This window comes from Lissotriton vulgaris, chromosome 7 (genome assembly GCF_964263255.1).
Source record: "Lissotriton vulgaris chromosome 7, aLisVul1.2, whole genome shotgun sequence".
Classification (NCBI taxonomy): Eukaryota; Metazoa; Chordata; class Amphibia; order Caudata; family Salamandridae; genus Lissotriton; species Lissotriton vulgaris.
Genome location: NC_141695.1, coordinates 1,650,808,865 through 1,650,835,782, shown reverse-complemented (window position 1 = coordinate 1,650,835,782; position 26,918 = coordinate 1,650,808,865). Strand labels below are relative to the sequence as shown.

General features: G+C 48.8%; 1 protein-coding gene across 1 annotated transcript in view; it reads left to right on the top strand.

The window, feature by feature from the left end:
* The window catches only part of LOC147706209 (piezo-type mechanosensitive ion channel component 2-like), a 612,835-nt gene that overhangs the window by 532,029 nt on the left and 53,888 nt on the right, over nt 1-26,918 (top strand). The window contains exons 44-45 of the mRNA XM_086929599.1: nt 17,896-18,084; nt 26,202-26,294. Of these exons, the coding sequence (XP_086785725.1) occupies nt 17,896-18,084; nt 26,202-26,294 (282 nt within the window). The remainder of the gene's footprint in view (nt 1-17,895; nt 18,085-26,201; nt 26,295-26,918) is intronic.

Below are 26,918 nucleotides of genomic sequence, written 5' to 3'. Positions count from 1 at the left end.
CCAGCAAAAAACCCAACACCATGTACAGAACAATTTGAAGCTATTCCATACCACTGTCAATAATCTCACCATACACCATCCCCTTTCCTTATACCTCCACTCCTAAGCACTCACAGTACCCTAAAGTGTAAAGCATACATCGCCAAAAAGAGACTATACTGATAGCTACATGTTACAATTCTAAAACTTACCAACACCATCTACACGTTCTAACACCCATGCCCCACAGTACCTACTTTTTACAACACCAATACCCCACAACATCTTTTTCTGTTAGAGCATTATATTGCTAACCTTTTGAATATTCCCCAGGCAGCAGACTGTATTTGGAAACTTTCCAACAGTACCTCTACATGCTGGTAGGTGGCACCGTACAGCTCCGCACTGACACCATTCCATTCCGGAAATGACATACCACACCTACATAGGCACACTTATATGTGCTAACATCAGTTCTTTTCTTTCAGCGCCACCAGACATAGATCCAGCGCTACGTCTCGTCTCTTTATGACCACTACCTCACTCCAAAAAATTGCTTTACAGTGTGCAGGGAACATGTCACCTCCCAAAAGAACAGGTGTTAAGCCCTGTAAGGTCTCCTGCCAACAAATGTCTGTGACAGATCCTCACCAAATGTGCCTGTGGTGCTTGGGGTCCAACCAGTCCTGTTCGAGATCCAGAAGTCATCACAATTGTTCCAGGGGTTGGTCTTCCTCTGGATCCTATTCTTTGGGCAAGTCAAAGAAAAAGCACAAGAAGTCTAAGTGAAACTCAGCTCTTTCCCACCACTCACACTCCCCTGGGAAGGCGTGGGGGCAGCACTATATATATCTCTATCTCGCTCCCGTGGTAGTTTGACTTCGGAACCGATCCACAACTTGTTCTGCCACAATCTGAATTTCTGGGGCTGTACACCTCTCCTCAGCCTAAGCAGATCAAAGAGTTCTGTGTGGCCATGCTCCGTCTCTTCAGTTCCACGCTGTCTCCTGCCGGTGCGCCTGCGGGCCCCACAGAGCCAATAGGATCTCCACCTGGGTTACCACCAGCAGGTTTGCCTCTTGCCGACTGGACCCTCTGAGTCCATAATGCCGATTATATCTCTACTCTTGACTCCACACCCCGGCGAAGTGGTCCATGCCCATTACTGGCACGTTGATGCCGATGCTGACTCTGTTAACGTCAGAAGAGAAGGCCCCAAATGTCTTCTCCAACGTCGAGTTGATTCCTGAACAGCCTTGAACGAAATCATGCCTGACTGCTGTTGAAGCTCCATTTTGCCCACTTGATCTGCCACCACAACGATAATAGCACATCCTGCATTCCCTGTTTGGCACGGATTCAGACAACAATTAGGATGCAGGTAATGAGAGTAGCCTACCTTACAGCAGGGAGAATTAGCACGACAACCTGCAAGGAGCTTGTGGCCTTGATACTTCTTCTGAGTCCAGTCTCCTCTCATCCCGGTCCTGCCACTAAGGAGTGTGCTTTCTATGCCATGGTTATGTGTAGGACAGCTGAAGTCCTCGACCTCCAGCTCCCCTCCTTGGAGGTCAAGACCAATGTACTGATGATAATTTTTCAGTAGGCAGAGGCAGACATCCACTGATCCCCACTTACCATTTAACAAGGCCTTTACAGATAGTTTGTTGGGGGCATGGGCCAAAGCTTGCTGTGTCCTCCCAGTCAACTACCAAATTGCACAGCACCGCTGGCCCGGGCAACCCTTCATTTTATCTTAACACCCCTCACCTGAAAGCTTGGAGGTGCAGGCATATTTTCCCAAATAGGGAGCCAAAACAGATGGAGACTTTGAGGAAGAGGGTTTTCTTATTCACAAGCTTGGTCCCCAGGTTAATAAATGCCAGCTGTCTGCTAAGGCCCTATTCCCACGCCCTTTGGGACTCTCTGGATGAAGTCCTCCCAGGTGTCCCTGACAGTCTCTGACCAGTCCTTGCCCAGGCCATTCAGGACATTTGTGACACAGCCAAGTTCACAATTCTTTATGGCTTGGACACCACTTATTCCATCGAGCAAGCCATTGGCACCATTGTTGTTATTCACTCTCGCGTTTGGCTGCAGTCCACCGGTTTTCTAGGCGAACTCTAGCTGTCCCTTATGTAAATGTAAATTGATACTTGTATAGCGCACTACTCACCCGCAAGGGTCTCAAGGCGCTTGTACGAATACCGCTGTGGAACCCGTCCTGGCTTTCCCTGTGAGGCGTCCACTCCTGGGCACCCCCAGGGTGAAGGCCAGGCATCCTTAGCGTCGTGGGGGCCGTTGTGGAGATTAAGCAAGCTATTGCCCAGAGTTGCAGAGTGGGACTCTATGATTAGAATAGGCACCGAGGCGAGAATTATCAGGTCCGTGGAATTTTTTTGAGTCCAAGACCCGCCAAGGCGGGGAATTGAACCCTGGTCCCGGGCTAGACCTCTGCATCAGGGTCTGCCGCTCTAACCATTGAGCCACACTTCTCTTCTTATGGACATGTCGTTCGATGGGACTCCCCTGTTTGGGGACAAGGCAGACTCCGCTCTCAAGCAGTTCAAAGAGACCAGCATGCTCCCTGGGCTTCTCTGCCCCTCCTCGCCAGCTCCATCAGTCTTACTGTTCTTTTCATCACTTTGGCAGAGGTACCCCATATCATCAGCCAATCCAACTCCAGCACGGCACATAGCAGTTTTACATCGCAACCGTGGTGCCCACCGCCCCCACGGTAAAGGTCGCCCAGTCCATTATCACTTCTATAGCCCCACCTTCCAAACTGCTGCACAGCCCTGCAGGAGGAAAGATCAGACAATTCTTTTCAGGTTGGCAGTTCGTAACATCAGACAGGTGGGTCTTGATAATTGTTCGGAAGAGCCCCTTCCAATATTCTTCATTACACTGTCTACCAACCCCCAATGCCTGACGGAGGACAATCATTCCATTTTGTGGCAGGAAGTGCAAGCCTTCTGCCAATTGGGCTATCTAGAGGGTGCCCAAACCATGAGTAGTGTATGGTTGTTATTCCCATTACATTCTGATGCCCAAAAAGGACAGATCCCTTTGTCCAATTTTATACTTGCACACTCTCAGTCCCTCCCTCTGAAGGATTTTTTTTTAAATGTAAATGCTTACATTGGCTCAGGTCTTTGGCTCAGGTCTTGTCTGCCCTCGACCCGGAAGACTGGGTGGTGGCGTTGAACCTTGAGGTTTCTATACACCCGGCGCCACATGCTGTTTGTGGTGGTTCAGGAGCACTTTTAAGTTTTCTGGGCTCCCCTTTGGTCTCACCAGTGCCCCTTGGGTGTTCACAAACGTGATGGCAGTGGTAGCAGCACACATTTGCGTGTCTTAAAGGCTGTTTCCCCCCTGCCCTGAGCTCTCAAGAAAATCAGGACTGACCGGGCCCACGTCACCCTAGTGGCCCTGGACTAGGCATGGAGAGTATGGTATCCAGAACTAGGCTTGAAAATCTGTCCCCCAACCAAGCTGGCCCTCTGGGAGGAACTGCTGTTGCAGCAAAAGGCCATGGTTCTACACATCTTCCTTCACAACCTCCACCTTCATGCTCTTCATGCTTCGAGACTGAGCAGTGACATCTGAACACCTTTGACTTTCCTCCAGAGGTGGTTGATGTCATCTTGGCAGCCTGGGGTCCCTCTGCAGAAACTGTATACGTCTGTCGTTGGGACAAATTTGTGGCTTTGTGTGGTACTCAGCAGTTAGAACCCCACCAGGCAAAGTTATCTGAGGTTTTGTCCCTAGCCCAGCAAGGCTTTTTTCTGGGCACAGTTAAAGGGTACCTATTGGCTCTTTCAGCTTTTTTGCATTTGCCAGATCAGCCCTCTTTGTTTAAGTCTCCAGTTGTTATGCGCCTGATTGAAAGGTTTACATCATTTCTTTCCTCCCTCTCCCTTTGTCATGTCACAATGGGACCTTAACTTGGTCCTCACGTTTCTGTTGTGCCCTCCATTGGAGCTGCTTCACAGCTGTTCTTTGTGGCTCCTCATCCTCAAGACAGTGTTCCTCATTGACATAACATTGGTGTGGCGTGTGAGTTAGCTTTAAGCTCTGTGTGTCAACCCACCAAACAGCACCTTCTTCTCAGACAAACTGGTTTTGCAGATGCAGGCACCTTCCTTACCTAAAGTTGTGATAACGTTCCACATAGGTCAGAACATCAGCTTCCCAGCATTCTATGCTCTGCCTTACCACTCTAAGGAGGATGAGAGACTCCATCACTTGGACACCAGAAGAGTGCTGAGCTTTTACCTTGATTGTACCAAAGAACACTGCATGTACGATCAGCTCTTTGTGAAGTACTCATTCCACCAAGGCTAAAGCTGCTACCACTGTGTCAGCATGCTGAGTCCCTGTCCTAGACATTTGCCGGGTGACTACGTGGGATTCCCTTCATACTTCATGAAGCACTATGGTCTGGGCAGTCAGGTTCACCAAGAGCTGCATTTTGCCTGCTCGTTCTGCAGGACTTTCTGTTTGAGGCCATCAATAGACTCACCTCCAAATTGGTACTGCTTTGGTATCTATTGGAAAGGTGGGTACTCTGCAGCCAGAAGTCTCTATTAGAAGAACCCGTTACTTCTGTAACACTCTTCTTGGTAGAGACTCTATCCAGCCATATATTACTCACTGACTCGCACATCCTCCCCTTTCTGTGGTTGGCCCCTATCCATTAATAAGATCCCAGGTCTGGGAACCTGCAAACTGGTCACACCAATTTGCTTTTGGGACTCTGCGGGGGTGGACGGTCGCGAAAGCAACTGACGTCTGCAAGCGAGAGTGCCGCTACTGTAGGCTCCAGCAGGGTTATGCAGCGCCACCTACCAGTGTGCAGAGGTACTGCAGAAGAGTTTCCATAACCAGTTTAGCACCTGAGGAATATTCAAAAGGTGAGAAAGCAGCGAATAGATCGTCTCCAACAGAAAGAGCATTACTTAAGATAAGTATCTTGTTCATTGCCACCTACAACACCAACGGCACTCCATACTTACTACAACACCACATCCAGCCTCGACCATGTACACCCTACACTACTGGCCTAACACTTGCACATAATATGTCCCTCCCTTCATTTTTCCTTGTTCCTGGCAAAATTCCTTTCTCAATCAACAACGTTTTTATATGGCTTTTAATAAGAACAACCTGCATCGTCAGTGGTGCACAGTGTGCTCTTGCCCAGTCCTAGCCTCTTCTCCATGGGTCAGCCATTATACTGGCTATGTATTGCTGTCCGTTCAGTAGCTAGCGGTCTCAGGAGGCTTTCATGGAGCTTTTAGAAATTAATTTAACTACACCAAGGTGCTCTAAAGTGCTGACTTTGGGATGGCAGTGATCTCAAGGATCTCACAGGACGCGTATTCCTAAGGTTGACGTCCTTGCGACCTGTCTTACTCTGGGCCAAGATTTTGAGCCAAACTGCCACTGTCCAACATCCAACTTGTAAAGCAATGTTGGTGCCTGCAGTTGTAGGATCGCTGGAAAGATGTCCACCTCATCAGAATTAATTCTTTTTTTTTTTTTGAAAGACCTTTATTGACAGCAAAACCATTGTCGTCACTGATTCCCTTACAATTTCACATTGCATGGATACACACATCACATGGACCTTGTGGTCAAAAACAAAGAAATACTGTACACAGCCATAGTAGCCGGCATCCCGGGGGCCCGGCGGCGTGATGTAGTGGCGCTAGTCCAGTGTAACCAAGAGAGTGACCTCTCCGCAGGTAGCAAGTGGTGCAGTGCGACAACTGGCCATCCCAGAATGTAAACGCGGCAGCAAGGTCTTGTGGAGAGGAAAGGTCAAAGGAAAACTACCCGAACTACCATCCCAACTCCCCCCTCCCTCCCATGAGTGTGAATGTGGAACTAATACCGTCATCCAATCGTGAGCAAATCATGGTGTGTCTGCAGTGTGTCCCATGCCAACCCCCAAGTCAGTGTGATTGTCCCCCCCAGTTGCCACCCCTTCCCGTCCCCATGGATCATGGACTTCAATTCTACACCCTCCCGCCCTTCCACTCACTCCATCCCTCGCCCCTCGGGGAAAGAACCTTATAAATCCAACCCACTATTCCAACACTTGGTCCTGGAGCTCCACCACCTCTGAGGTTTCCGAGCCGTCGTCCTCCCCCTTTTGCAGGTGTTCCTTGTAAAGGTCCCAGAAATGTTTTGGCCTGCTCCTAGGCGGAAGCCATTCACTGTACAGTTCTGTTTGAGTACAGCAGTATTGTAGATCCCTTAGCCATCTTGTCTTGGTAGGGAGAGGCCCACGCATCCAACAGACTGCTACTACTCTCCTGGCTATTAGCAATGCCATATCGACCAGTCGGCGCAGGGAAGGAGCGATCCTGCCTAGGAGGGATAGCGGGAGTTTAATCCAGGCGTCGACATCATCGACTAATTTATTGAATGCTACACCATAGTTGTCCCAAACCAGGACCTCGGGATCAGTGTGCAGTCGAATGCCCAAGTACCTGACCGAGTCCGTGGACCACTGCAGAGGGTACTCCATGTCAAAGGGATGTGTCACCGGGGTGAGAGGGAAAGCGATGGATTTGTCCCAATTCACCCGCAGACCCGAGAGTGATCCAAATCGGACCACCTCCCGAAGAACCGCGGACAGATACGACTCCGGGTTCCGGACGTACAGCAAGGTGTCATCAACGTACGTCGAGATCCCTATTTTGTAGGTGGGAAAGCTTATCCCCTCCAGACTGTGGTACTCCCTTATAGCACAAGCTAGGGGTTCCGCCACCAGCGCATAGAGCAACGGCGACAGAGGGCAGCCTGTCTGGTTCCCCTGCCAATGTATATCGGCTCCGACACTCTATCCCCCAACCGCAGTCTGGCCGATGGGCGATGGTACAGCGCCCCGATCCTCTGCAGAAACGGTTCGCCCAAGCCCAACTTCCGCAGTACTCTGATCAGGAAGGGCCATTCGACAGAGTCGAATGCCTTCTCCATGTCTAGGAATATCGCCAGCGCTCGGTTCTCTTGCTTGACATGTTGCATCGTGCCCAGCACCGTGCGTATGTTGTAGGTTAAATTTCTACATGGAACGAACCCAGACTGTTCCGGTGCAACCAGCTCTGGCATCAATAGAGCCAGTCGGTTGGCAAGGACTTTGGCGTATATCTTTGCGTCCACGTTTAGCAGGCTAAGTGGCCTGTATGAACTGCAGAGATCCGGGGGTTTTCCTGGCTTCGGTATAGTGACCAGCAACGCCTCACGCATGGTAAGTGGCATTTCACCGTCCTCGCAGATTGTGTCAAAGAGGGTAACTAAGTGCGGGAGCAAAATGTCTTTGTAGGCCTTATAGAAGCCGACCGTAAGCCCGTCGGAACCTGGCGCACTGCCCGCTTTCATGCTCGCAAGGGCCTCCAGAATTTCGTCCTCATGAAAGGGGGCCATCAAAAACTCCCTATCCGAATTCTGCAGGAATGGCATGGCAATATGGTCCAGATAATCGTCCATTTCGCTCTCCACGCCCTGCGTTTTGGACTGGTAAAGTCCGGCATAATAGCGTCTGAAGGTCTCTAGGATTTGTTCCTCGTCCGCAACTGTGTCACCCTCTGGGGATCTCAATTCCTCTACAACCAGAGGTCTCCGAGAGCCCCTAACTATGCGAGCCAGCAGGGCGCCCGGCCTGTCCCCCTCCCCGTAAACACGGGCCGTGGCGTATTTGCCCATTTAGAGAAATTCTCTGTCCGCCAGTGACTGATACTCCGACAGTAACGGGGCAAGCGCCGGGCCATTGTCAGTGCTAGGAGGCAATAATTGACGACTTTCCAGTTCCGCCAGCTTAGCTAAAGCGGCAAGTTCCCGACTGATGGAGCGAAGCACACTGGAGTGCTTCGACATAGCCATTCCTCTAATAAACACCTTGAATGCCTCCCAGACCGTGAAAAAGTCATCGACCGTGCCTAGATTAGTAGCAAAATATTTTTCTATCTCTTCCGCCAGTTCACCCCGAAAGGCATCATCCAGCAAAGCGAAGGGAGGGAACCTCCAGGTGAAGGCCGGTATTCCCTTCCTGGCAGTGGAAAGGTGCAACAGAATGGGGGAGTGGTCCGATAGGGTGCGCGGGAGAACCTCGCACGCGCGAATACCACTTAGGACCGGAGGAGACGCCAACCAATAATCAATCCTAGTATGGACGTTGTGGTAGGCCGAATAGTGTGTAAAGCCGCCTTTCGTGGGGTGTTTGTCCCTCCAGACATCTACTAGGTCTAGTTTGATCAACTCGGCTCTCATATAGGCGGCGGAGGCCACCGGTCGCCGAGTAGGGCCCGCAGAGCGGTCTCTTTCAGGGTCAAAGACAAAATTAAAATCCCCCCCCCCATAACATCCCAGGCTGTGCATGAGATCTGCAGTGGGCGGACAGGGCAGCGTAGAATTCAGGGTTATCATAATTGGGGCCGTAAACGTTAACTATCAGCAGGTCTAGTCCCTTACCCACACACCTAGCCAAAACATATCGACCCTCCGTGTCTGCCTGTACCGGGATCGAGTTTCAATTGTGAGGAAGGGTTGGCCCAGGTTAACACCCCCGAGAATGAGTCGTGAATCCAGCCGCCACTATATGTCCCGCCAACCCACGGGATTGTAACATCCTACTGTTGATAGGCAAATGGGTTTCCTGCAGCAGGGCCAAATCAACATGGTGTCTGTGTAGGTAGCTGAGGACCTTCCTCAACTTGCGGTAATCGTTCAGGCCTCGCACATTCCAGGTCATCAGTTTCAGCGTGTGTGGGGCCTGTGCGGGAACAGTCATTGCAGTATCGGACATTGCAAGGGCATATGAACCATAATATCACCAGGGACGGAGAGAACAAAACACAGCAGTACACTTTTCTCCATTGTAGCCAGCCGGCATTTCCATTCAGTTACAGTTCCACAAATCAGACCACTCAAAGCAAGCACGAACCCCCCAAACACCCCGCAGCAAGAACCCCCAACAGCCCTGTCCCCAAACCCCACCCCCGCTCCCAGGCCCACCCACAGCCGACCACCCCCAACCAGGTCAGACAGGCCCCAAAAACTACCCCCATCAACCCAAAAATAGCAGAGTGCAAGTCACTTCGAAACTCAACTCCCTAGGGAGTCGCACAACCAAAGGCACCGGGGCGAAGCTCGCCTGAATAGTACAACACCACCAACTGTTCTAGCGTATTAGGTCAGTCCGGCACTCTCTCTTAGCCTCGCTTTAATTTCAGTGTCCGTAGTAAATCACACCAAAGCGCCCCCGACCCCACCAACCCCCCGACAATGTTATATAGACCAGATCATACCCCCCAGCAGCGTTAACCTTCCTCTTCTCCAGCAAACCTTATAGCACAAGTCTATTCAGTTCGGTCGCTGCTCCTTCAATCAGTACAGACAGTCCCCGTGCGATCCAGACTTACCGCCCTCGGGGGGGGGTGGTGCAGCTCCACCATTTCGAGGGATAGTGTCCCCTCCTTTGTAGGGATAGCCAAACGCACCGGTAGAACCCATTTAGTCTTGCTCATCCAAGTTCGAGGCTGAACCTGCGTCGTCTTCTTGGTTCTTCCGAGTCTCCTTGCGCTCCCGTGACCATTTCTTCAGGGATTTCTGAAGCTCTCTGGGATCCGTGAAGAAATACGAACGCCCCCCTGTCTTAATGCGAAGCCTGGCGGGGTACAGCATCGCGTAGTCTAGGCCCAGCGTACGCAGTTGCTTTTTGTACGGCGCAAACTGTCGCCGCTCCTCCTGTACTTTGGCCGTAAAGTCCGGGTAGAGGGAGATGTCCATGCCCTCATGTTGGAGCTTACCCTTGTCCCTCGCCAAGCGCAAAGCAGTGTCCCTGTCGCGGTAATTGAGGAGCTTCGCGATGATGGGACGGGGAGGCGCGCCCGGCTGCGGTTTTGGGCCCAACGTGCGGTGCGCCCGTTCCACGATGAACATGGGGAAGAAAGCCTCCTCCCCGAGTAGAAGTTTCAGCAGTTTCTCCACATAGAGTTCCATCTTGCCGGTCTGAGTCGTCTCCGCCACTCCCGTTATGCGTATGTTGGACCTGCGTGAGCGCGCCTCCAAATCCTCTGTCTTATCACGGATTACCTGCAGAAGTCTACCGAATTGTTTTCTGTCCTTGTCCCATTCGGTCTGCGCCTCCTCAGCTTCCGTGAGACGACGTTCCGCCATATCCAGGCGCTCCGCATGTTTGTCTACTCGTTCCGCCATGCGGTCCATGCGATACGACAATGCGTCTATTTTGGAGCCCACAGACGCGATACTGTCCTGTATGCCCTTTTCCATGGCGGCCAACATGTCCCAGAGCTCTGTGGGCGCTGGGACAGTCGCAGTGGCCCCCTTCGGGGATGCCTCCGGGGCCGTTGCGTCCGTTCCCTTCGGTCGACGCCGGTCAAAGGAGAGCTTTGTCTGCGTTGTGTCGTTCTTCCCCATGTTCTTCTCCAGTCGTAGGAGAACACAAAAACGATGGCCACCTCGCTGCCTCCAGTCGGCAAGGATAGCGTAGGAGACACACCGGTCGGCGATCCGCTGCCACTAGACACGAGGCCTGTGTCGCGGGCACGATGCAGCCAAGATGGCGCCCGTTATGGAGGTCCAACAGGCTCCGATCACTCTAGCGATATCCGCACTCGACACTGGGCGATGTCAGTTCAAAATTCTCAACACCGGGCACTACCATTCAGGTGTAGCGTAGGGCTGCAGGGACAGCAGGACTCACCGGGGGTGACTTGCCCCCGCGATCGCTCCAAAGTTGCGGCTGCCCCTCCACGTAGATCAAGTGCACTGCGTCCGCACCACCGAAGACCCACTACGTGTGTGGGCAAATGGTTCCGATGTGGGGTGGCAGCAAAGAAGAGGGGGACGCTCCGATCAAGGAAAAGCTTGGCGTCAGTCCGGCCGGTAGCCACACCGCCCCTGCCAGATTCCGGAGCCGCACGTCAGGTGACGTCGCCCGGCCTTCTTCCCAGGATAGTCCGTGGCGTCAGGCCCAGTCCGCCACCACCAGATCGCCAAAGAACCTTGCTTCAATCCACTCGGTGGAACTCGCCAGCCAGGGTCTGGAAGTCGCCCAGCAGTGCCTCGGGGTGTCAGTGAGTGTAGCGGAGCCAGTTACGGAATATTGGACACTTCGAAGGATAAATTAACAGGATTATTCCAGGGCTAAGGCGATGAGCCGAGAGCTCACGCGTCCGCCATCGACGCTGGCTAGCTCCGCCCCCCCATCAGAATTAATTCTACATTTATTTTGAATGCACAGATATGTAGTTGATGAGAATAAATGAATAAGGCTCTGTGACCAAAGTGCACTCAATCTATATGTGTTACTACAACATGGATATGGCACAGAAACATCTTCAGGAGCTTGCTGGCTATGAATGAAGCACATGAGAAAGGTATGTGATTTCTATTGCATGTTATTTATGTGCATGTTATAGTCTATTTAGATTAGATTTTTGATTATAGTTTATTAAGATTGCAGCAATAAGTGTTTCCTCAAAGTTAAAAACATACATACAATTAAAGTGCACAGAATTACAGTAAAAAACATTTAGAGAGAGAAAATGCAAAGACAGTTGATAGAAATTCGAGATATATAACTCAGTAGCCTGGCCATTAGAGTGATCGCAGAAAAGATGCAAACAAACAAAGAGTAAAACAAAAAAATAAATGTGTTTGGAGAGTGTGAAAGGGCAGATAGTTGTTCAAACAAAAATCTTATGGTCCGAGCACGGGATAGGTGAGAGAGTAGAGTTGCAGTCTTTGTCTGTGTTTTCCCTGTGTCTTTGCTTATTTGGATGACTTTGCATGCTCATCTCTGCCAATTTCATGGGAGGCTAGTGTAAAAGAATGAAAGTATTTCCTGTTGCCTTGCTTTTAGTTGTTGCTTTTGGAACTCTCTGTGTAAGTTCATTTAATGGCTCTACCTCTATTGGTCCTTTTTCTTCATTTGTAGATCTTGTACACGGCCAAGACATTCTCTAAGATGCTTCTTGGTGCTTATATTTTGTTATAAGTAAATAAGAAAGGCTTTCACTGCCTCAAATCATACTAGCATTTATTATAGGCAGTAATAGGGGCCATGTTTATGAAGATTCCCAAATCTATGCTTTTATGGTATTAGGAGATTAAATCTTTCCAACATATCTCACTTCACGGGGAACATTCAACTGGGGCAAAAAGATTACATTTCATTTTCTTGATGGTTAACTTTGAAATACCCATCAAATAAGACATATGAATCATAATTCCTTTGTAATACATAAGGAAATTAATGGGTCCCCCCTCAGTACAAACTCTCCATAAGGTCACCTAAGTTAGGGGGAAACTCCAAGCGATATACACGAACGGGCCGAAAGGACTCTTTTGTGCCTCCAAGCTCGCAACTATGAGGGGGGAAATAAAGTAGGAGCGCTGCTGACACGCCAGTTACGGATCCGTCAAGAGAAGAACTACATTCAAAGGGTAGAGGGAGGGGGGGGCTCCTCACCAGACTGAAGCAGACAGGGCCAAGGCTTTTGGAGATTACTACAGCGAATTATACTACAGCGAATTATATGCAGTGGATCAACCTGATCTACGAGCACAGGACCAATATCTAGAAGGCCTTACTCTCCCACAAGTACCCGCTTCTACCAACGAAAGGTTAAACAGCCCCTTCTCCACTGAGGAGGTCCAAAAAGCGATTGATTCACTCAAGCTCCACAAAGCACCTGGTCCGGATGGTCTGAATGTCCACTTTTATCGTACCTTCACTCCTGACCTAGTTCCCCGTCTAGTGACACTTTGTAACCATATCGCCTCCACCCAACAAGTGACAACCTCAATGGGTGAAGCCCTGATCTCCGTCATCCCCAAACAAGGGAAAGATCCCGCCCAATGTGCTTCATATAGACCGATCGCCCCCTCAACCTGGTCGCTAAGCTGTATTCTAAAACTTGGCCACCCGTTTGGAACACATTATGTCATCCTAGGTCCAAACCGACCAAACGGGTTTCATCAAGGGCAGACAACCCCATCAATCAATCAATCAATCAATCAGTACATTTGTAGAGCGAGCTACTCACCCGTGAGGGTCTCAACGCGCTGAAGGGAGGGGGTGGGGGTGCCGCTACTGCTCGAATAACCAGGTCTTGAAGGTGAGATGGTCCTGGGTCAGTCGTAGGTGTGCGGGGAGGGAGTTCTATGTCTTGGCTGCCAGGTAGGAGAACGATCTTCCTCTGGTGGTGGTTCTGCGAATCCGTGGGATGGTGGTGAGGGCGAGGCTGGTTAAGCAGAGCTTGCGGGTTGGGGTGTAGAATGAGAGGGGGTTGTTGAGGTATTCGGGGCCCATGTTGTGGAGCGCTTTGTGTGCGTGGGTGAGCAGCCTGAACCTGATCCTCTTGCAGACGGGGAACCAGTGCAGGTTTCTCAGGTGGGTGGATATGTGGCTGTGGCGAGGGATGTTGAGGATGAGTCGTGCGGAGGCGTTCTGTATGCGTTGAAGGCGTTTCTGTAGTTTGGCTGTAGTTCCTGCGTATAGGGTGTTCCCGTAGTCCAGTCGGCTGGTGACGAGGGCCTGGGTGACCGTCTTTCTGGTTTCGGTGGGAATCCACCGGAAGATCTTTCGGAGCATGCGCAGGGTGTTGAAACGTGAGGACGAGACTGCGTTGACTTGCTTGGTCATCGTGAGGGAGGAGTCCAGGATGTATCCCAGGTTGGGTGCGTGGTCCGTGGGTGTCGGTGCGGTGCCCAGCGTCGTTGGCCACCAGGAGTCGTCCCAGGCGGATGGGTATTGTCCGAGGATGAGGACCTCCGTCTTGTCCGAGTTGAGCTTCAGACGGCTGTGCTTCATCCATTCTGCGACATCTTTCATTCCGTCCTGGAAGTTGGCTTTGGCGGTGAGAGGGTCTTTGGTGAGGGAGAGTATCAGTTGGGTGTCGTCGGCGTAGGAGATGATGTTGATGCTGTGTTTGCGTGCAATGGTGGCGAGGGGGCTCATGTAGATATTGAAGAGGGTTGGGCTGAGTGAGGAGCCCTGGGGTACGCCGCAGATGATCTTGGTGGCCTCGGAGCGGAAGGGAGGGAGGCGGACTCTCTGGGTTCTGTAGGAGAGAACAATGTGATCCAGTCCAGGGCCTTTCCTCGGATCCCGGTGTTGTAGAGGCGGGTTATATGGGTGCGGTGGCAGACGGTATCAAAGGCTGCCGAGAGGTCCAGGAGGATGAGAGCGGCTGTCTCTCCGTTATCAATCAGGGTCCTGATGTAATCGGTGGCTGCAATGGGGGTGGTCTCGGTGCTGTGGTTGGCTCGGAATCCAGACTGGGATGGGTCGAGTGAGTTGTTTTCTTCGAGGAATGCAGTCAGCTGTTTATTGACGGTCTTCTCGATGACTTTAGCCGGGAAGGGGAGAAGAGAGATGGGGCGGAAGTTCTTGAAGTCTTTGGGGTCCGCTGTTGGTTTCTACAGAAGAGCGTTGATTTCTGCGTGTTTCCAGCTTCCTGGGAAGGTGGCTGACGTGAAGGAGCTGTTAATGAATTTCCGGAGGTGGGGTGCGATGATAGTGTTGGCTTTGTTGAAGATATGATGAGGGCATGGGTCGGAGGGGGAGCCGGAGTGGATGGTGTTCATGATGCGGGTGGTGTCTTCAGTGCTGACGGGGGTCCATGCGCTGAGGCTGGTGGTGGGGGTCGTTGGTTTGGTGGTTGGAGGCGGAATCTGGGGCCCGAAGCTGTTGTGTATATCTGCGAAATTGCGATGGAAGAATGTGGCGAGGGAGTTGCAGGGGTCTTGCGACGGTTTGATGTTGTTGTTGCTGGCGCTGGGGTTGGAGACCTCTTTGACGATGCTGAAGAGTTCCTTGCTGTTGTGGGTGTAGTTGTCCAGCCGCTCTTTGAACGATGTCCTTTTGGTGGTGCGGATCACCTGGTGGTATTCGCGGGTGGCGTTCTTGAGGGCTGTCATGTTTTCTGATGTCCGTTTGTGGCGCCAAGCTTTTTCGATGATTCGGCATGATTTCTTTGTGGTTTTGAGGGCGTCTGTTAACTATGAGGTTTTTCTGTTGCTCGTCTTTCCTGGGGGTGTCTTCAGAAGAGCGAGGTCGTCGGCTCAGTTGGTGATCCACTGTGCGAGGTTGTGTGCTGCGTCGTTGGTGTCGGGGGTCTCGAGAGGTGGGTTCTGGCTCAGCGATGTGGTCAGCTGGTCTATGGTGACTTCGCTCCAGCATCTGCGGGGGATCCGTAGCATCTGGTGGTGGGAGGTGGTCTTCTTGAATCGTACAACCTGCGGAGAATAGTCCAACTTGTTGAAAGGAAGGCTATACCCGCAGTCCTCCTCGCGCTGGACATGGAGAAGGCCTTCAACCAGGTGGACTGGAACTTCCTAATCCGCACTCTACAGCGTTTTGGCTTTGAGAAACCTTTTAATAGAATGATTAAAGCGAATTACCATCCGTCCTGCTCCACGGTTCTGGTGAATGAGGTTACCTCGGCGCCTTTTGATCTCACCCAAGGCACGTGTCAAGGCTGTCCCCTAACCCCCTCTTATTTGCGCTTAGCATCGAACCGTTTGCAGAGCGCACCCGCTCCAACCCTGATATACGGGGTGTCCTATTTGGCACAGATGAGCACAAGATTGCTCTCTTTGTGGACGATGTGCTTCTTCCCTCCATGAGTCCACAAACTTCCCTCCCGGCGATTCCAACGGAGCTTGTCCTCTACGAGAAGGCCTCCGGTTTTACGGTAAACTGATCAAAATCCTATCTCCTGAACCTCACCATACCCAAAGCTGTTATGCAGACTATAGAGGTGGCGTCCCCCTTCCGAGGAGTACAGAAAGATATCACTTACTTAGGCATAAAGCTCACCCCCAAGTTAGAGCACCTCTGCAGGGCAAACTTCCCCCCACTGCTGCGTCAACTCCATGCGGACTTTGCTAGATGGCGGACGGCCTACCTCTCATGGATAGGGAGTATAAACGCAGTTAAAATGAATGTCCTACCGTGGCTATTATACCTCTTCCAGGGCCTCCCGATCCCGGTGGATAAGACACTCTTCTCTACAATAAAATCAATGGTCACAAAATTCATCTGGCAGGGGCAGCGGGCGCGGCTTTCCAGTCGCATGCTGACTAGGTCCAGGGAAGAGGGGGGACCGGCTCTACCAGACTTTAGGGACTTCTATAGGCCTGCCCAATTGAGGGTGATTACTGAGAGGTCCCTTTGAGAGTCCGACAAGCACTGGCTCCACATAGACAGGCAAATCATAGAGAAAACGATTTGGGACCTCCTGTGGAAAAGCAAACAACACCGCCTACAAAATGCCTATATAAGCACACCCACGGCGACCACCCTGAGGGTGTGGGATGAGGTAAACAGATCCACCCCCTCACCTCCTTTCCCTCCCCATACACGCCCATACACTTCAACCCCGAGTTTTCCCCGGCATTGCAGGAAGGCCCATTTGACGCTTGGCGGGAGGGGGGCTGCCTTATACTTTCCCATCTCTTCGAAGGGGGGAGATTGCTTTCCTTTCCAGAATGTGCTAAGGGATGTAACCTCCAGTCATCCGAAGAATTACAATACCTGCAACTTAAACAGTGAACTCTGCTGTCACAGTTGCGGCTGGCCACTACCTGGGAGCTGCTTCCCATAGAAATATGTGCTCAGTCGGGGACCTCCTCAAAGGGCACCATCTCCTTTCTCTACTCACTGCTCCGCTCAAAATCCTCCACAAATACCCCGCGACACCAACTCCTGTGGTACACAATACTAGACACTCCCCTAACGAAAAAACAGTCAGTTCTACAGAGACATCCCTAAGTTCAACCGGTGTATGCACCTCAGAGAGGCACACTACAAAATTGTGTACGAGTGGTATCTCCATCCACAATTGCTACACACCATCTTCCCTAATACCTCAGATAGATGCTGGAGGGGTTATGGGCAATTGGGAGACTTTAGACATATTTGGTAGGACTGTTCACACATTAAGCCATTTTGGAGGGAGGTCCTCGCTCAAATCAAACAGATGCTGGGATATCCGATTGCAAACACATTAGAACACACTCTACTGGGTCTCAGAGACACCAACTTAAAGCACCAAACCCACGGGGATCGTTCGGTAATGTGGCTTTGCCTCAGAGCCGTCAAAATGGCAGTGGCCGCAGCCTGGAAAAAATCAGAAGCCCCTTCCCCTACACAATGGCATGCCAGACTATGGCGGGCCTTGGCGATGGAACGAATGGCAGACATTGTGGAGGACTCCCGCAAAGTTTTGAATATATCTGGGGGCCACTAGTGGAGTACCTCTCCGAGGGAATTCCTCTATTTGCCCTTCACCTCTTTCATATCTAGTGCACCTTCTCACCCCTTCGAGGGCGCAAAAAGAAAATCCTGGCACCCCCACACCGTCGTGCCTTTTACAGCTCCCTGATATAACATTCCAACTGGAGCACTCTTTATTACTTTTATTCGACCATGACACCCTAGTTTACGGTTTTTTTCTTGTTGTATTGCTGTGGGAGGGATGGGAGGGAAGGGTTGTGGGGCAGGGGGGACTCGTCAATTGGACACTGACAAATACGTGCTGGAGGCCGCTTTCTAGTTCACAAACTGTATAGGATCTATTTGCATACTGTTCGAAATGGCCGATAATTTGCATTGGGGTCCTTATCCCCTACAAGTTCTTTTTTGTATACCTGCATACTTTGCTTTCTTTAAAACAAATAAAGAGATGTTTGATAAGAAATGTATTGGTGTTTTAGAGAAATGTATACTAAAAAGTGCATGATGTAGGTTTGTAAAGTTGATAAAATTGAGATTTTAGATGTACTTACTAATCATAAATGAACAATGTCATGACAATATAAAAGGGAAGGTCAGCAAGTATATAAAAATATGAGCTGGATGTTTTATTCCCTCAGAAATATCCTGATCCATCAGGACAGAAGAAGAAAAAGGTGGTGAAGTATGGGATGGGCGGAGTCATCATTTTCTCCCTGATCTGCATCGTTTGGTTTCCATTGCTGTTTATGTCCCTGGTGAAATCTGTGGCAGGGGTCACCAACCAGCCATTGGATGTTTCTGTTAAAATCAGCATCAGTGGCTATGAGGTATGTTTGTCTGGAGGGAAAACAGTAGAGTTCATTTTAAGCCTCGGACCAAGAATTTTACAACGCCCACTGGTTGACTATTACGAGAACACTTGCTTCAATATGCACAGCAAACAATTGATTTGTTGCAAATCATCCAATTGGGATGAAAGGTTTTGTAGGAAATTTTAGTTGCTGAAATGCACATGGTTTCCGTGGGGGAAAATTTCTCTGCTTGAACTACTACAGCCATATGTCTAACGAAAGACAATGGTCTATTGTGTAATGTTTGAAAGGATGGTGTAAGTATAGCAGATAACAGGAAACCTTCTTGTACGTTTCTTGGTCTACGAATTTTTTCAAGACTAATTGTTAAATTTGTATATTTTACTCTTTTACTCTTTAAGAAAGGGAGCTAAGAATCAATTAAATGGTGCACAAAAAAGAACTGGCATGCTAGACCATTAGATTGCCTACACTTCATCACTCTCAACTCTGTTATGTTAATGTTTTATGTTCATTTTATTTTGAGCATTATTTGACATCATATTATAATCTTTCCTAATTAATGGATCTGCTGAAATTCTTAAAGGCTCTTGCAGAATGATTGTCAGCATTCCGTTTGTCCCAGGCGGGCAATTCCCAAACGTTTACATTTTCCAATCTTTATTTCGGCCATTTGGCCATAAAAGATAAACAATACACATATACAAAATAAGAAGTCAGTGCATTTACAATATAAAACATTGGAATAGTATACTAAAATACATTAAAAGCTATGAGTCTTAAAATTAGGGGGAAACCAGGGTCTTTAAAATGCGATTACGAGTATGCCAGACATTAGTAAGGAATTTAGCCAGAGCAAACACAGTTGGGCCGGAGATATCAGATTTTAAAAACCTATACATTGGGGCATATTCCCTGCAGCCCATATTTCTTCTCAGTGGCAACAGCCAATATTTCCTTGCGACCCTATAGGCTGGACAGAAAAAAGCCACATGTAAGTCAGTTTCCTCCGTGGCATCACAGGCCGGACACTGCTTGGTGAAAGGGGGTGATGACCAGGAACTAGTAAAAGATCGAAATGGCAGCGTACCGTATCTCCATTGGAGGAAGAGCTTTCTGGCCAGCACTGGGGAAATGGCATCTAGGACCCCCTCAAACCTATATAGGTCCTTAATTTGTACAAATACCGAGGATAGTGACCCTTCGGCCTGACTGTCTAGGGCCCTAGCTCGTTTTTGTTCAAGGTATGCATTAGCCAGAGATCGTTTTAGAATTACAGATAAAATACACAATTCGCTGCCACTCTGAGGTCACTTATGTACATCCTGTAGTCTGATTTCCCTACTGTTTCTAAAGATCTTTCCTTTCATCATGGATTATCCTTACACTCCATAGCACATACTGCCTTCAATCGGAAAGTGTTTCAGTCCCAGCAGGAGCATTAAGTTATCAAAACGAGTATTGTACTATCAAAGACATCCTCATCTTCCTCATCGTGTGTTATGTTTGGTGGGCTTAGTATTCCTCCTGTTGTGATAAGTTGGGATGGCTTAGTGATTCAAACTCTAAGCATCCTCATGCTATCTAAGGTCCTTTACTTTCTCAGTGCTCGGCATAAACTGGGCAAAATCAACGGTGCTCCCTCTTACAGCCGGCTCGCAGCGTATAGAGCTGGTTTTCCCTCTAACGTGGTCAACCGACCCTGTAAAGTATTTAGGGGTGTGGCTTCACAGAGACCCAGAAGTAGTCGTTTTGGAGAATTATGGTTGGGCCCTAGTCCAAATTACAGAACTAGCTATGCGTTGGGCCAAACTCCCTCTCTCCTTAGCGGACCGCATAGCAGTAGTTAAAATGACAATACTGCCCAAACTTCTTTACATGGTCATTAATATCCCTATCCGCCTTAATCTTGCGTTGTTTAATTCTCTTCATTCAGCGCTGCTCTCCTTCATTTGGAGCGACAAGAAGCCTCAGTGCAGCTGGAAGGTATTGGTACTGCCGTTCGAGCATGGTGGTTTTGAAGCCTCCGACCTGCGCTTATATTATCTCTCTGCGCAGGCCCAGTTTGCGCTTTATTGGTTCTTCCCACAGCGTTTCTAGCCGCATGTTGCTATTGAAGCTGATGCAGTCCTTTCTACGGCCCTGGCTGTTTCTGCCTTGTCGGGAGGGAGTGGCGGACCCAAAACTGAAATCAACTCTGCACTTTGCACGGCATGGGCGTGGAAGATGCTTGCGACAGTTGCCGTATCTCTATGCCCCACGGCTCCCTCTCGCTGCACATTCAGATATCTCTGCTGCAAAAGAACCTGCAGCTCTTAAAGCATTAGGCGTGGTAGGAATAACCCAATTAGGGGACCTCCTTAAACAGGGCCAGTTCAGATCACTCTCTGACATACAGGGCGGCAGGGACCGGGGTTCAGGCTCTGGTTCACTTATGTGCGGGTGAGGCAGGCGATACGTGCTATTTACCCCAACTACCCTGCAGAACCCGCGCAGTTGTTAGCACTGCAGGCGGTGCTGGCAGGTGTGGATCGTACAGGCCTGATCACAAAACTGTACACTATGGGGCAGATTTATGTTAACTGGCGCATCCCCAGGGATGCGCCAGTTAACATGCGCCACAGTGCGCCACAGCTCCGCCAACCATGGTGCGCCGCATTTATAATGCGGCGCACCATGGTGCAAAAACAGCACAGATGCGTGACGCATCTGTGCCGGAAATGTGGCGCATTGCTGGAGTTGCGTCACAAGCGCGACGCAGCTCCAGCAAGGCTCTGGGGTACACCATGTGCACAATGCTGTGTCAAGACCTACGCCTGCTTCAAGCAGGTGCAGGGTTTTGACGCAGCATTGCCCTGAAAGTGACTGAGTGAAATCTCATAGATTTCACTCAGCCACTTTCAGGAGGCGTTCCTGCGCAGGAACGCCCCCCCCTGCGCAGGAACGCCTCCTTATGGCACAGTGCTTTACAACGTGAAGCATCTCCTAGATGCGTCACGTTGTAAATAGGGCGCATTGTTTGCGCCGCAGTTGCGTCAAAAAAAGTGACGCAATTGCGGCGCAAAGAGGCGCAACAACCTCATAAATCTGCCCCTATGTCTCTTAGAGAAAGGGAACAGCTCGATCCCCTTCATATAACAAATGAATGGCACTCCTGGGGGTCTCGCTGACTCCGGAGATGTGGAGGTTCTGCTGCGTCCTGACTGGCCGCCTCACTACGAATTACAACCTCCGCATCATCCACTTGAAATATCTGCACCAGCAGTACTATACACCGATGCAATTGATGCGATTTGGTCTGCAGGAAAGCTCCTGCTGTGTGCGCTGTGGGCACACAGCATGGTCCTGTAACCCTATATATAGATTCTGGGGTAAAGTTACTGATCTGCTAATGAAGGTTGTGGCTGAACCTGTGCAATGTACTCCTGAGGTTTGTCTCTTACCCTGGGTACAGTATCTAAAGCACTGCAACCGTAGACTGGTGGCTGTCTCCACCTTGTTAGCTAAGAGAGCTGTGGCGCAGTGCTGGGGCTCTGGACTCACCCCAACTCTAAATAAGTGGATCCGAGACTTACTGTACTGCAAAGTACAACTTGAGACGTATGCCGAGGAACTGCTTCAAGCCTCCCGCCCTAAGGACTTTTGAGCTCCACTAGTGTATTTACTTATAAACCCGGATACACAATAGATGCTGTAATCGGATGTTCTAATTGTGTTAATTCTCAGGACTACCATGTGTTATAATACTACAAACTGTGATGAGATGCTCCGTTGGGGTCTTAATGCTAGTGCCACCGGAAACAAGGGGTTGAGGGACGTGGGAGTTTTGTGGGTTGTTCTACTTTTCTATGACACAAACTAGCTCTTGTACTTTACTAAATCTCTATCCCTGTTTTGCCTCTTGCGTGAGGACCTGATGTGTACTATACAAGCTGCACAATAAACAAATAAAACTTTTTTTTAAAAATAATATCCTTTACTTTGTCTTTCCATTTATCCAAGGCAATACAGCTGCAGAATCAATTGTGCAGATCAATTCTTCACATGATTGAATTACTTCCATACTCTGCCTCATAACAATATAGATTGTTAAGAATTCAGCAGTAAGACCCAATATAGGAAAACATTGATGAGATTCCATCTCCACAAAACAGGGGCATTACATTGCTTCCTCCTAGTGCCAGGGCATTGTAGATTCTGGTTAAAAAGCCTTTAAAAGCAGCCCTCCAGTGTACTTCTCTTGGAGAATACCAAAGTATAAAACTGTATGTATGTTACGTTAAATAGATAATGGTTCCCTGTTACTCGATGACACCTAAATTCAAACATATAACATGGAGGTTTATAGTATTTCTGGTCTTTCAACATTCAAAAGAGGCTAAAATCCCATCTCTATCCACTTCCACACAAGGTAGCGGTGCAGTGACAGCTCTACCGTGCCGCTCTGTGCCTTCACTCTAGTATATACCTCAACTAGTGCATAACCTATAGTTTACCCAAAACCAAACAACAATTCCTGAACTCTTATTTAATCCAACAGCTGTGTCCAGGACAATGAATGTCATTAAAATTCACATTAGAAAATTGTATGCATAGATACCATGAGGCAGTATAATATTAATATTTGTTCTTGGTGAGCGTACTGGGGGAACATTTTAATATGCCCAGAAAATAAGGCTAGAAAAATGAGCAGTACAATTCCAGTGTCTGTGAAAGTACTCTGAAGGCACATTCTACCAGCATTTTCTGAACAGTCACTAAAGGGAAGTCTGCACATTTATTCTTGCATGAAGCATCTTCATTTGGTTGCCATTGAAGCAGAACAGTGTGACCCACTCAGATATGGAAGGTGTCTAATTAATCCCACGTTTGGGAACATGACGAGTTTTCAGAAAATATCTTGTTGATCATTTGAGTCTAACAATCACTCTTGGTTTTCACCAGAGTTCAAATGTATCTCTTGAAACCTGGAGTCTAAAATTTACATTCATTGGATATTAGCACTTCTTGATCCTTCTTAATTATCAAATGGAGGTCAGAAGTGTTGAAATGTCTCCCTCGTGAGAACCTGTAAGATGGGTCTAAATTTCTTTATTCAGATATACTTGGATAGTCAATCTGAATTTAGCAAAGCTTCCAGCCCCCACTTCCCTCACAAAAAGCTTCCCATATATCTCTTATCATCCTCCAGAATCAAGGCCAGCCCTGAATATAGCTGGTGCCCTCCATATCGACCTCCAGAGCCTGACTGATGTAAGGTGTGGAGCAATGTGCAATCTTCCACTCAGGAAAATTGTCTCCATGGCGCTAACTGAGGTTGTTAATGAAAAGAGGTTCCCAAGAGTTCTTACGGGGGGTAAGATACCAAAATATAGTAATCAAAGTGTAGTCATACAGAAATAGTGTCACCTAAATATTATTTATTAAACTAATGCTCCAATGGGTTTAAAAATAAAAATCTACATTCAGTAGGACAACATTTACGATACAATATTTATGTCAGACAGTATTTTTGCTAATGATATTCTGATGCACAGTTCAACGGACTGTATTCCAGCGTTATAATTTTCAAAGCTCTCAGCCAAAGGCTGCTATCAGCCTTCATGAATATATGAAGAGATTTGGCAGTGTTTTAAGATGGCTGCCTTTTTTTGGGACCTGTATAGAGGTAATATAGACTCTGGCACACGGCGCAATCCAACTACATTTATTATTTATCACAAGTTTGTAAATACAAAGGCATGCATATGGCAAAGTGTTAGAGATAATTATCCAAAATTCCCAGACATCACACACCAATGCTTCTGAGGAGCTCAGTGAAACATCCAGGAAGGAAATAAGCATAGAATTGTGTGTAGAACTGGATAAAAGGAATTTGCTAGTTATTGTTAATTAACTTTCCCGGTTCCCAGAGGTAGAAATTGTAAACCCCACATCAGCCCAGGGGATGATACAAAAGATTGAACAGGTACTGGTAACTCAAGGCATCCCAAAACAGAAGACTGAGATGTTAGTGGCCAGCTCAAGGAGTCCCAAAAGGAATGCGAGTCACTTGCGAGGGACCTCTTAAGTAACACAAGATAATGGTGACCTGAATACCATGCTCCTTGTTTAGGAACAAACACGTGGATCTCAATACAGGTTGAGGTATGACTCATCGTTGATCAGACTTCAGACTTTGTCCAGTTATACTTATCACAAGTGAACTAGCAGACATGCATAACATGCGAACTCTCGCCTGAGAGCAGTTTGTTTTGTGATAAAGGCTTATAACCGCAGATTCCTCACCTTTTGTATATTCCCATGCATCAGACTGGATCAGGAAACTTTTTTTGCAGCATCTTGGTGCACCGCCAGCTGACACAGGGAGGCTGCACACTGACACCAGTCCTCTCTGCAAGTAACATGCAGGGACCATATAGGTGCCAATCCGGCACGCTGTCAGTTCCTTTCCTTCCGCACAACCATACGTGGATCCAGAGATCCTTTTGTGTCTCTCAGAGACATTTCCTTCATAGGTTTGTTCAGTGTACAAGGGATGTCACCCCTCCAAAACAACAGGTGTTCAGCCCTCTAGGGACTGTTGCAAACTGGGACAGATCCCCACCAGGTAAGCCTGAGGTCTCTTGGGTCGTGCCACCGCTCCAATGCCTCCATTGTCTGCTCATCAATGAACCCAAAGGCCTTCAGGGACCCTGAGGTGAAGCTTTACATTGCAAAGCAAAAAAGACTCCTCTGTAGGACTGATTCAAATGGCGATCGGTGTGCAAAGCTTAATCCCGGTCCCAATTCCTGTTGTCGATGAAGCTGCTCTAGAGGCTGGTCTGTATTGTGGTCAAACTTTTTGGGTAAGTCTAAAAAGAAACACAAGAAATCAAAGTGGAATTCTGCTCTCCTGCACCACTCTGAATCACCTGAGCAGGAGCAGGGCAACGTCACACCTTTCGATCTTGTTCTCAATGTCAACAGACTTTGAAGCCAATCACACAGCTGATTCTTGCACAACCTGAGTTTCCGGGGGCCAACAGCCCCATTAGATCAAAGAGTTCCGTGCAGCCATGATCCAGCTCTTTACATCCATACCAGCCCTCTCTGGTGCGCCTTTGGTTCCCAATGAGCTGATACGCCCCCGGCGGCAGTTGGATCCTCTGACCCCATCTTGCCTCTGGCTCCTGTCTTGACCCGTCTTCCGGCGGCACGATATATGCCAGCCCCAGGCACTTCGCTGCCGACTCCATCAACTCTCGAGTAGGAGGCCCTGTTAGATTTCTTTGATTCCAAATCAATGCCAGTCTGACCACGATCGGTGTCGCACCCGAGTTCGCCCAAGGCCCCTGTTCCTCCACTTGAGTTACCGCCTTCACTGGGGAGAACACACTCTGCCTTCCTCTTTTAGAACGGACTCTGACAATGACTATGACCCAGGTGATTTGTTTGCTTAATCCTACCAGGATAATAATTGGTACGAGCACTCAGTGTAAACCCTCTGAGGTGATATCGCTTTCACTTTGCATATGCATACACCTAGTAAGTAGAGGCCATCAGGGTAGAAGGAAAATGACTATCTACAACAGACACATGGCACTAAATGAGTGAGTGAGTGTGTGCCATGGAATGCTTGTGACAGATGAAGTTTCTCATCACGAGAGGAAGCTAAAGCTGGCTTGTGCATCAGTGGGACCCCCCCCTACATTAATAGACAAACTCTAGATTAATCCTCTAGATAAAGGCTAGATATAAATCGAAACAGGGAAAAATCTTTTTTGTCGGTTAATCCCATCTGAACTATGGCAAGCTTTCAGTGCTGCTGCCCAGAATGTAGAAGATTTGTCACAGAGAGATGTGTAACATACTAAAGCCTATACTTTATCTTACACTGCACTCCTGCTGCTTATGCTGTGTCTGTTCTGTTTGTGACTGAAGCTTGAACTACTTGTGTGAGTCGCACCGGAGAGGTAGGGTTTGTGTGTGTTTGCATGCGTTGTGGCTGCACATGCTGGATTTTTCCTTTGAGCGAGAATGCTGCTAGCCTTCTGTTTCACGTCTGTGCTTCTTCATGAATTTGATAAAACATTTGAAGTATACAAATGCTCATTCTTTTGGCTTTGCCCATTATCGTTTCTCTTTTCCAGCCATTGTTCACAATGAGCGCTCAGCAGCAGAATCTGGTGCCATACACCCAGGCAGCCTTCAATGAGCTTAACTACCGCTACGCCTTGCACCCTGTAAGTAGAGACCACCCCATGTGATAAAGATTATTTATTTGAGGTGTAAATGTTTAAAAGTTAGGAGGTACAACAGAAACTACAAGGGACTAGGGACTGGACTTGGAGCCAAGAGCAGACACAGAATCGATCCATATCCTACAATGCAACAAGCAGGTTAGCACGCCTAACCTTTTCTAGGGACCTTGGAAGTCGAGAGTCATTCACCCTCTTTTGGGTGTAGAGGGAGGAATTAAAAGCTGTAACCAACCTAGGCTGTGAAGTCACGCTTCCACTCCAGCATCTGCTGCATTTTTCTCTTTATGTAAAGCATAATTGGTATATTATGTTCTGCAATGCCTTCACACCACTGCAGTGGCAGCATGTATTTTTCAACTAGCTAATGGTATGCTGTTCCTCATAGGGTGGTGCCTAGTCAATAAAAGTCAGAGGACCGACCACTATCATTGGTAATGATAGTTAAGGTGGAACCTGATCTAGGAGAGGGATTAGGAAGGGATCCCGCTGTTTCGGACCTAGGGTCCTCACACACCCAGCAAGCTAGGTGTCATGCTTCATCATCTGGGACTGCTCCTCGTTGGGAGAGCGCTGCAATACCCAACGGGCACCCGTAAAGGGGTTCTT